Source organism: Leptodactylus fuscus, chromosome 1 (assembly GCF_031893055.1).
Source record: "Leptodactylus fuscus isolate aLepFus1 chromosome 1, aLepFus1.hap2, whole genome shotgun sequence".
Taxonomy (NCBI): Eukaryota; Metazoa; Chordata; class Amphibia; order Anura; family Leptodactylidae; genus Leptodactylus; species Leptodactylus fuscus.
In genome coordinates this window covers 203,572,774-203,584,915 of record NC_134265.1, presented here as the reverse complement: position 1 = coordinate 203,584,915, position 12,142 = coordinate 203,572,774, and the positions used below count along the sequence as shown (strand labels likewise).

Genomic DNA, 12,142 nt, shown 5'->3' with positions numbered 1-12,142 from the left:
AGCTAATGCACTCAGGACTTCCTGACTCACTGGCGGCCTTGTCTCCAGGCCAAGAACGTGTAAACATATTGCTTATGGACACTTGAAGCAATTGAAATAACTTAATTAAGGATAAATTGAGAAATTCCCATTTCATCCTTACTTGTTTCCACCATACTTGAAAGAGAAAACAGGACAGGGCTGGAACATATAAGTCTGAACGTAAGAACTAAAAAGCAGGTTCTGCTTGTTCATACAACTGAATAGTGGATCTGTAATATTTAGCTTCCTTTCCGTTTCTGTTTGCCTACAATATATTTATATTTCCCACAATAATGAACATGGCTACAAGATATAAATCTCAAGGAAAAAACAGGAACTATAAGCTGTGTGCCCCTATTGTATACAGTAGGTGCAACAGCAATGTGGATTTTTGTGCCGCCTACCAGGTATTAAAGGATGTAAACAACATTTGGAGACCACAGTGTTATATTGGAGCTGTGACTTTTACAAGTGGGACACGCAATGCGGTTTGAAGGTTCAGACTGTGCCGCCATTATGAATGGACAACCAGACAAGTCATCTAACAGCGCTCTATGGATTGGTTTTCATTAGTAATGTAGCCATGCTTTTACAAACAATAAAACCAAATGATCGATTGAAATATGGGTAAGATATTTATTGCAAGAAATGTTGATTGAGGAATAATTTTATTTTTGTCTATTTTTGCTGACTTATTTACACATAGCTGAATAAATAGATATAGGAGCGGGCACGCTGTAAGATTTACCTGCACTCATACTCATTGTGCTAAGCATTATTACTCTCACAGGTAATGGGCATCAATCTGGCCAGAATGCTGAAAAGCAACTGCTATGCCTCTTCTTGTAAATATCTGACATATTTCCGCACAGAACCAGACCCTCTAGGTCTGCCGTGTTAATAGTAACAATATGATAACTCTACCAGCCATTATCATTTCTTAAAGACAAACAAGGCAGAAATATAAGGGTCTGCAGGATGCACACCTATTATTACGTTACATTTCTGACTATAAATAAAGTGTAGTATCACCATACATCACACATGGGCATGCCAACAAACATATTCACTGTATTTATTGTTTGCAGAGGTATTTTTAGCCGATATATAAGCAGCTGATGGGGTTTGGATAGGATTTCTATCCAAACAAGTGGCAACGTCTTATAAATACCAGATCACATTACCAAGCTAGAAAAGTATAACAGAATTCGTGTGCCTCGCAAACTTTACTCCTGGCTAGACGCATTGGCATATATTAAGACAAAGGTGTGCATAGCTCTACAACACATTGGCTCCGATGAGGGCCATACAATACAAAATTCGGTTTGGAAGACAAACACTTCTAGTCAATATTATCCTAGAGGCCTGAGTAAGGGGATTTAGCATTGCAGAGAATAGGTACCAGCTTCCTGTGCAGCTCAGCTAGCATCCTATCATCTGTGTCACCATTCCTAAATGATTCTCAATTATTATGTTCCTGCAGGCAACGCATGCAAAGCTTGACCATCTAAAACCTCGAGAAAGATTACATTTTCTGCTTTTCTTCAAGCAAGTCAAATCAGGAATTCACAGAACACCACTGTAGTCTTTGTGCCTATACTTCAGCTATTGCATCTTCAGCAAATAGATGTCATTTGGAGCAGCATTATTGTACACAGATCCCTGCACTAGGGTCACTTTGCACACGTGATCTTGACTTTCTTAGCTTTGTATATTTTCACTATCCTTTTAAAACAATAATTCCAGCATGCGTTTTAAAAGCAGAGCGGAAACACTGACAATCCTCAGGCAGAACGATTTATGTGTACGTACCTTTTCAATTTAACAAGGTCTGTTCCACAACTGCAGTCTCTTCATATGTTATAGGCTTTACTTTGCAGCTGAAAGCTGTACCACTACTGTTTAAATTTACATTCTTGTATCCGGTGCTTTCATCTCTATCGCTTTTTTATGATAGGGGTATGTCAGTTTATTAACCTTATTTATTTCTATAGCATTTATACAAGTCAAACACTTTTTATCTTTAAACAGACAAAGAATTGTTTTAACACATATATTTATATGTGTGTGTGTGTGTGTGTGTGTGTATATATATATATATATATATATATATATATATATATATATATATGTTTATTTTATGAATGTATATAGATATATAGTAAGTAACATAGAAATAGGGATATTTACATATATATATATATGCACATTTGTGTAATACATGAATATATACAGTTCGTTTGTCAAGGAATTGCAATAAAATAAAATGTACATATTATATGACACATTTTATAATTCATCTCACAAAAAATACTTACAAATATATTTATCATACCATGATCACACCTTACACTGTAAGTCCAATATTACCTTATAGAGCTATATAACATTCTACAGAATTACTGCTTTAAGAATTGTCCAAGCATTATCAAAAAGAAATACAAAGAATATTACTTACGAGTCAAGGAGTTCACAATTAACATGCATATCCATAGGAGCACTAAAGTGATCATATTTCAAGGCTTTTAAATCCACTTGAGCACTTTAAAAAAATTCCACCTTGAATCTTGTAAATTCCAGAAGAATTTTTTGTATGTACTGCTAGAAGAACGTCGCTTGTCTATGTGCTTTTATTATAATATAGATGTTGTACATGAGCTAGAGAAATAAGTGAAGAATGTATAAAGGAAACAGACAGCTTGCAGGTTAAGGAAAACCCTTTTGCAAGTCTGAGCAACTGAGAACTGACAAGCTAAATATGCCTGTAGCCCCATTCATTTCCCCGCCCACATGGGTTGCCAAAATTACCAAGCCCTACAGAGCTAGAGAAGACATTCTTTGCTATTCCTCCGCTGCCCCCTTTTTGTCATTCCCCCTCTTTTTTCTCCTTACGTCTGCTGACATTTTCAGATTTTTTTTTTTCCTTTTCACTCAAGCTTCGTAAAAAACCTTCAGATGTGAGTCACGACCAGGAATTGTCTGAGTCGTTAAATGAGGTCACTTACAACATCACTTTTCCTGCCAAGGTTTAATTTCTGTCGTCATTAAAATATCAAACTGGTGATGGCGTTAGAGTGCCAGAGCAGATATCAGCAGTTTTTTAATAACTTAAGAATTACCCAAAATGTCTTATGTGCAATATTCAGGCAGCCCTGATGCTCTGACTGTGAGCTAATATATCTTTCTATAGTCACATTTATCAAGCATGTCTCAATGATTTCAAGTTTGTCATGAGATTAATACAAAATGCTAAAACTAAAATTTTAAATAGATAATGTAGTGTTATTAAAGTGTTATTAAAATGCTCGGAAGTGCGAAAACAGGAAACTTTAGGAATATTTAGTATAATTTAAAAAAAAACATGTAAGGCTATGCAGTGTGACACAGTGGTGGTCCATTGTAGATATCCATTTTGGAATGTCCTGCATTCACTGCCACTGTAATTCGCAGTGGGTTAACTGCTAATAATTCCACCAGTGGCTAACCTGCTGCAATACCTGCAACGTGTGGCCCTGGAATAACTCACCTAACACTTATCAACACCACTGCCACTGTGGTGCCCCATGTCTTGGTTTACATGCCATTATTGTGCGGTTTTATATACCACTAGAAAGCCGACAGTGTGCTGCATTGTGCTGAGTCAGCTTTCCTGGTATGTGCCCTGGGTCTGGAGATATTGGTGCCTTTAATTTCAGCACTGATATCTTTCCACTGTCAGAAGGGCGGGCCATCTATAAATAATAATATAACAATAAAGCTTGCGTCATTGCTGGGTGGTAAGGAACACCCCTCTGACAGTACAAGGCTTTGATAGCGTACCATCGGGGGGGCATTCCTCACAGCCCAGCAATATCACTAGGCTTTAAGGCCCGACCCTCTGACATTGAGGAGATTAAGTTTGGCACCAGTATCTCCAGCACAGGGGCACATACTGGGAAAGCAGACAGTGCAATGAATTCAGTGTACTGTCAGGTTTCTAGCGGTATATAAAACCACACATTGTTGAGGACATGAAAAGTCCTCTTTGGAATATACTTACTATACCAGTCCAGTTGTCTGTATCTCTCCACATTATAGCACATGGATGTGCAATGTGTAGTGCATTCGTAATCCCCATAAAATACCTAGCACAATGACCGCCATTTTATAGATTTCCTGTGCAGTGAACTACCTGGCCACAGCTTTCTCTGGCAAGATCAGCTGTTTGCGAGGAATATCTTGAATAAGATCTGCTGATCATCCCATGGGTCCGCATTTTGAAAAGGGTTATATCTATACATTGTCTCAGTTCCATCAATATTACTGATCATTACATAATAGTATGTTCTGTATGTGATGCTGTATCCTGGATATGTTACAGACTATCACAAAGTGAATTGTATGTTTGTCTTATAGTACTTGCCAAGCGTAATGTATGTAACCACTATAAGGGTGAGTTTACATGGAGTAACATGCCGCAAAATCACGGCCACAAAATAGCGCCGCGTATACGATCCACGCTCCCATTGAAATCAATGGGAGCGTATACGGCCCGCAAAAGCTCACGCGGTGTCTACGTGCCACATTACGCGGCACGTTACTCCGTGTGAACTCACCCTAAGATGTAGATACAGTGGCTCAAATTTACTATTGTGATTATCACTAGACACTGATGTAAACATGGAACATCTGTGGCACATTTTGGCACCTGTTGGTGCATCTAGTGTCAGCTAATATATTTCAATAATATTGCTAGACATGTGGGTGTGGTTTGAATATGCCAAGACTCACCAAAATTGTGTCTTAAAACTGTAGCTCGAAAGATGCACCAGATATATTATTCAGTATCAGCCACTGTGATAAATATGGCATATTTTCAGACTGCCCAAGTTTGCACTGTCTAAGGCCCTATTCACATATGCATTTCTGTTCGAGGAGTCCGCTTGGGGACCCGCCAAATGGAAACCTATACACATTAAAAAGTGGTTATCTGGAAACCCGCAGATCCCATAGACTATAATGGGGTCCGTGTGGTTTCTGCATGAAACATGTGGAGGGAAAAGTCCTGCAAGCAGCATTTTTCTCTCCACATGATTTGTGTGAAAACTGAGAGGAAGCCACATAGACCCCATTATAGTCTATGGGGTCCATAAGGTTTCTCAGGTAACTGCTTTTTAATGTGCATAGGTTTCCGTTCAGGGGGCCACAAGCAGACTCCCCAAATGGAAACTTGAATGCAGATGTGTACTAGGCCTCAGTATTAATAAATCTGGGACAGTATGCACACTAAACTATCCCCTAAAACTTGCTAAACTCTTAGTCCCTTGTGGGAATTCAGCAAGGGTAGTAACAACTGTTATTGTGTCCTAAAAAGCGTAGACATGTTATTTTCCATACCAGCTGGGGTCACTAACAGATATAACAATGAATAAAGTGAAATGCCCATCAGGTTAAAGCAATATAAATTCTTCAGGCAGAGTGAACAAATGGCAGTGAATCTCAAGAGTAACAAAGAAAACACCACCAAAAAGTATTTCCTAATAAATCTTTGTGCCGCTGTACCAAAGCCACAAACTAGAGGTCAAATTCATTGAAACTCATGACAATTTCTTCCTATGAAACATTAGTCTAAATCTAAGTATAAGGTACAAGGTAATCTAAGTTCTGACACAAACTTACCTGGCTTCAAACATAGTTATTTGAGTGGCAATGAGTTATATTTTCCTACTTCCATGAAATATCAATCTGCATCACCTCACTGTTGGGGTTGGGGAAGATAAAACAAGCTCTCCATCTTTTTCTGAATGATTATGATTCACAAAGGACAAAGATTTATGAATCTGAATTCTTATGATTCACAAAGGCCAAGGTGAAGCCGCTATACAGAAACACGTCAGAGTATTTGACCAAGAACGAGAACTGCAAGGAGTTTGTATGTTCTTGTAGGTTTCCTTTGGGTATTAGGTATTAGATATTTTCAATATTGTCCCATAAAGGGATCACAATGTAATACTGATAGGGAATTTATCTTGTGTTGTGAGCCCTGTATGGCAGTGGTCTTCAACCTGTTTTGTACGAACCAAAACTAAATGTATGGATATGTGTTTGTATTACATACAGGGCTGATTCTAGCTTATCTGCTGCCTCAGGCAAAAATTAAAATGTTGGCCTCACTTCATTTAGAATTCTCCCTTCGCTAGGATTAATAGGAAAATAAGTGTCCTGGTTGATCCTCCCATGGATTTTTATGCTGATTGCTCACAGAATCGCCAGCACAAACCACTCCGCTAATTCGTGCCATTCATCTGAAACTAGAGATGAGCGAACACTAAAATGTTCGAGGTTCGAAATTCGATTCGAACAGCCGCTCACTGTTCGAGTGTTCGAATGGGTTTCGAACCCCATTATAGTCTATGGGGAACATAAACTCGTTAAGGGGGAAACCCAAATTCGTGTCTGGAGGGTCACCAAGTCCACTATGACACCCCAGGAAATGATACCAACACCCTGGAATGACACTGGGACAGCAGGGGAAGCATGTCTGGGGGCATAAAAGTCACTTTATTTCATGGAAATCCCTGTCAGTTTGCGATTTTCGCAAGCTAACTTTTCCCCATAGAAATGCATTGGCCAGTGCTGATTGGCCAGAGTACGGAACTCGACCAATCAGCGCTGGCTCTGCTGGAGGAGGCGGAGTCTAAGATAGCTCCACACCAGTCTCCATTCAGGTCCGACCTTAGACTCCGCCTCCTCCGGCAGAGCCAGCGCTGATTGGCCGAAGGCTGGCCAATGCATTCCTATGCGAATGCAGACTTAGCAGTGCTGAGTCAGTTTTGCTCAACTACACATCTGATGCACACTCGGCACTGCTACATCAGATGTAGCAATCTGATGTAGCAGAGCCGAGGGTGCACTAGAACCCCTGTGCAAACTCAGTTCACGCTAATAGAATGCATTGGCCAGCGCTGATTGGCCAATGCATTCTATTAGCCCGATGAAGTAGAGCTGAATGTATGTGCTAAGCACACACATTCAGCACTGCTTCATCAAGCCAATACAATGCATTAGCCAGTGCTGATTGGCCAGAGTACGGAATTCGGCCAATCAGCGCTGGCCAATGCATTCTATTAGCCCGATGAAGTAGAGCTGAATGTGTGTGCTAAGCACACACATTCAGCACTGCTTCATCAAGCCAATACAATGCATTAGCCAGTGCTGATTGGCCAGAGTACGGAATTCGGCCAATCAGCGCTGGCTCTGCTGGAGGAGGCGGAGTCTAAGATCGCTCCACACCAGTCTCCATTCAGGTCCGACCTTAGACTCCGCCTCCTCCGGCAGAGCCAGCGCTGATTGGCCGAAGGCTGGCCAATGCATTCCTATGCGAATGCAGACTTAGCAGTGCTGAGTCAGTTTTGCTCAACTACACATCTGATGCACACTCGGCACTGCTACATCAGATGTAGCAATCTGATGTAGCAGAGCCGAGGGTGCACTAGAACCCCTGTGCAAACTCAGTTCACGCTAATAGAATGCATTGGCCAGCGCTGATTGGCCAATGCATTCTATTAGCCCGATGAAGTAGAGCTGAATGTGTGTGCTAAGCACACACATTCAGCACTGCTTCATCAAGCCAATACAATGCATTAGCCAGTGCTGATTGGCCAGAGTACGGAATTCGGCCAATCAGCGCTGGCTCTGCTGGAGGAGGCGGAGTCTAAGATCGCTCCACACCAGTCTCCATTCAGGTCCGACCTTAGACTCCGCCTCCTCCGGCAGAGCCAGCGCTGATTGGCCGAAGGCTGGCCAATGCATTCCTATGCGAATGCAGACTTAGCAGTGCTGAGTCAGTTTTGCTCAACTACACATCTGATGCACACTCAGCACTGCTACATCAGATGTAGCAATCTGATGTAGCAGAGCCGAGGGTGCACTAGAACCCCTGTGCAAACTCAGTTCACGCTAATAGAATGCATTGGCCAGCGCTGATTGGCCAATGCATTCTATTAGCCCGATGAAGTAGAGCTGAATGTGTGTGCTAAGCACACACATTCAGCACTGCTTCATCAAGCCAATACAATGCATTAGCCAGTGCTGATTGGCCAGAGTACGGAATTCGGCCAATCAGCGCTGGCTCTGCTGGAGGAGGCGGAGTCTAAGGTCGGACCTGAATGGAGACTGGTGTGCAGCGATCTTAGACTCCGCCTCCTCCAGCAGAGCCAGCGCTGATTGGCCGAATTCCGTACTCTGGCCAATCAGCACTGGCTAATGCATTGTATTGGCGTGATGAAGCAGTGCTGAATGTGTGTGCTTAGCACACACATTCAGCTCTACTTCATCGGGCTAATAGAATGCATTGGCCAGCGCTGATTGGCCGAATTCCGTACTCTGGCCAATCAGTGCTGGCCAATGCATTCTATTAGCTTGATGAAGCAGAGTGTGCACAAGGGTTCAAGCGCACCCTCGGCTCTGATGTAGCAGAGCCGAGGCTGCACAAGGGTTCAAGCGCACCCTCGGCTCTGATGTAGGAGAGCCGAGGGTGCACTTGAACCCTTGTGCAGCCTCGGCTCTGCTACATCAGAGCCGAGGGTGCGCTTGAACCCTTGTGCACACTCTGCTTCATCAAGCTAATAGAATGCATTGGCCAGCGCTGATTGGCCAATGTATTCTATTAGCCTGATGAAGTAGAGCTGAATGTGTGTGCTAAGCACACACATTCAGCTCTACTTCATCGGGCTAATAGAATGCATTGGCCAGCGCTGATTGGCCAGAGTACGGAACTCGACCAATCAGCGCTGGCTCTGCTGGAGGAGGCGGAGTCTAAGATCGCTCCACACCAGTCTCCATTCAGGTCCGACCTTAGACTCCGCCTCCTCCAGCAGAGCCAGCGCTGATTGGCCGAATTCCGTACTCTGGCCAATCAGCACTGGCTAATGCATTGTATTGGCGTGATGAAGCAGTGCTGAATGTGTGTGCTTAGCACACACATTCAGCTCTACTTCATCGGGCTAATAGAATGCATTGGCCAATCAGCGCTGGCCAATGCATTCTATTAGCGTGAACTGAGTTTGCACAGGGGTTCTAGTGCACCCTCGGCTCTGCTACATCAGATTGCTACATCTGATGTAGCAGTGCCGAGTGTGCATCAGATGTGTAGTTGAGCAAAACTGACTCAGCACTGCTAAGTCTCTGCATTCGCATAGGAATGCATTGGCCAGCCTTCGGCCAATCAGCGCTGGCTCTGCCGGAGGAGGCGGAGTCTAAGGTCGGACCTGAATGGAGACTGGTGTGGAGCGATCTTAGACTCCGCCTCCTCCAGCAGAGCCAGCGCTGATTGGTCGAGTTCCGTACTCTGGCCAATCAGCGCTGGCCAATGCATTCTATTAGCCCGATGAAGTAGAGCTGAATGTGTGTGCTTAGCACACACATTCAGCTCTACTTCATCAGGCTAATAGAATACATTGGCCAATCAGCGCTGGCCAATGCATTCTATTAGCTTGATGAAGCAGAGTGTGCACAAGGGTTCAAGCGCACCCTCGGCTCTGATGTAGCAGAGCTGAGGGTGCACAAGGGTTCAAGTGCACCCTCGGCTCTCCTACATCAGAGCCGAGGGTGCGCTTGAACCCTTGTGCAGCCTCGGCTCTGCTACATCAGAGCCGAGGGTGCGCTTGAACCCTTGTGCACACTCTGCTTCATCAAGCTAATAGAATGCATTGGCCAGCACTGATTGGCCAGAGTACGGAATTCGGCCAATCAGCGCTGGCCAATGCATCCCTATGGGAAAAAGTTTATCTCACAAAAATCACAATTACACACCCGATAGAGCCCCAAAAAGTTATTTTTAATAACATTCCCCCCTAAATAAAGGTTATCCCTAGCTATCCCTGCCTGTACAGCTATCCCTGTCTCATAGTCACAAAGTTCACATTCTCATATGACCCGGATTTGAAATCCACTATTCGTCTAAAATGGAGGTCACCTGATTTCGGCAGCCAATGACTTTTTCCAATTTTTTTCAATGCCCCCAGTGTCGTAGTTCCTGTCCCACCTCCCCTGCGCTGTTATTGGTGCAAAAAAGGCGCCAGGGAAGGTGGGAGGGGAATCGAATTTTGGCGCACTTTACCACGTGGTGTTCGATTCGATTCGAACATGGCGAACACCCTGATATCCGATCGAACATGTGTTCGATAGAACACTGTTCGCTCATCTCTATCTGAAACTAATCAGCAAGTGATAGGCGAAAGGAGGGGAGGCGGAGCCAGAAGGTAGAGACGAATCAGAGGTGGAAGCCTGCCTTAATGCCTTTTCATATTCCACCATGCAAATGGCTTTCTCCACAAGTAACAGGTCCCCCACAGGTAACAGAGGCACTATAACCTATGTGGAGGGGCTATTACTTGTGAAAGGGACACTATGACAGTGATAGTGTCCTAATAGTAACCCCACACATGTAAATAATGTTATTACCTGGAGAGGACTATTACTTTAATAGTGCCCTAATAATGCCCCCCTTCCACAGGTAATAGGCCCCCACATAAGTAATGTTATTAACCGCGGGAGGAACTATTACAGTAATAGTGTCAGACCCACATGAGTATTGTTATTACAGTAATTACCATTACTGTAGTAGTGCCCAAATAGTGCCCCCCACAGGTAATAGTCTCCCCCCTACTCAGGTAATGTTATTAACTGTGGGGATACTATTACTGTGATAGTGCCTTCCACAGGTAATAGTTCCCCCATCCCCCACATAAGGAATGTGATTACCTGTGTGGGGGCACTATAACTGTAATATTGGCCCCACCCCAGAGGTAGTAGTCTCCCACACACACAGGTAATGTTATTAACTGTGGGGGACACTATTACTGTAATAGTCTCCTCTAGAAACAACCAAAGTGAGATTCCCGGCCAATCCACCCAATATGCACAATGCACGGATATAGTCCTCCAGATATAGATGAACAAACTTGTATGCATGAAAAAGGAAAGTATATCCAGCACGTACGTATTCTTGTTACTAAAACGTAGCTTTTAATAAAAAATTCAATGTCCATAAAATTTCAATTCATGAGACAACGAGGATATTCAACATGAAAAAAGAGGAACTGTTTCACAAAAACGTACCCCACCGACGAAACCACCACACCATCGATTGACGCGTTTCGGGGCAACGCCCCTTACTCAGTAGTCAGTAGTAAAAATGGAATAGTTATTAAAATTAGACAACTGGATAATAAAATCACAGTAAGTGCTGTAGGTCAGATTTATGGCAATTACTGTAGCACACTTTTTTAAGGAAGTACTACCAGAAAAAAAAATATATATATATTCTTCGAACCATTAAAAAGGTAAATTTCTTTTGACCTGTGGTTGTATTTGTGAGTTATCCAATCCCTTCTATTATTCAGCAATGTTATGTGACCAACACTCTGGGGCAGATTTATTATGTCTTGAATGCCAAATCGGGTTTTGCACAACAAATTTGTCACTTGCTTCTGTTCTATGCCACCCGCATCACTTTCATTCATGGGGGTTTGGCATGACAGGCACACTAGATATATTATCATTTATGCCAGTCTACTAGCAAAAATAATCCCTGACATCTATGCTAGGTGCAAACTTCAGTGTGCAGGGGCATGGTCTTGTGGAAGGGGTGCTTGTTTATGAAGTGGTGTTATGAATTGCCAAAATACACGCGCGTTTACTCTGTGTGAAGGGGCCCTGACTTTTCCACTAACACAGTGGATGGGAAGTCAGTTACTACATACACACCTATGGTGGCCTCTTTATGAGCCTTATCAGACAAGACACTGGGACAGAGTTCTGAACAGTAACAAACATTTGTAATGTGCTTTTCTCACTTTACACTCAAAAGGTAATCCGGATATTACTTGCCCTCAAATGCCGGACTGAAGAGATGTGTTTTGAGTCTTCTTGATCTAAAATTGTACAGAGATGAGAGCTCTCTCGGGTAATGTGTTCCAGAGAGTCGGGGCCGCATGGCAGAAGGCTTTGGCTTCAAATAATTTAAGGTGGATCCTGGGAATGGACAGTTAATTTGTGCCTATTGATTTGAGAGGTCGGCAAGGATTATGGGGCTTCAGAAGTTCTTTTAAGTAGTCAGAGCCAATGTTGTTAATGGATT

At 43.0% G+C, this 12,142-nt stretch overlaps 1 protein-coding gene across 2 annotated transcripts in view; it reads right to left on the bottom strand.

The window, feature by feature from the left end:
- Nucleotides 1-2,701, bottom strand: part of CRLF1 (cytokine receptor like factor 1) — an 80,748-nt gene extending 78,047 nt beyond the window's left edge. For both annotated transcript variants that reach the window (XM_075282244.1, XM_075282235.1), the window contains exon 1: nt 2,480-2,701. In XM_075282244.1, the coding sequence (XP_075138345.1) occupies nt 2,480-2,534 (55 nt within the window). In that variant the 5' untranslated portion in view covers nt 2,535-2,701. The remainder of the gene's footprint in view (nt 1-2,479) is intronic.
- Between the last annotated feature and the right edge of the window lie 9,441 nt (nt 2,702-12,142).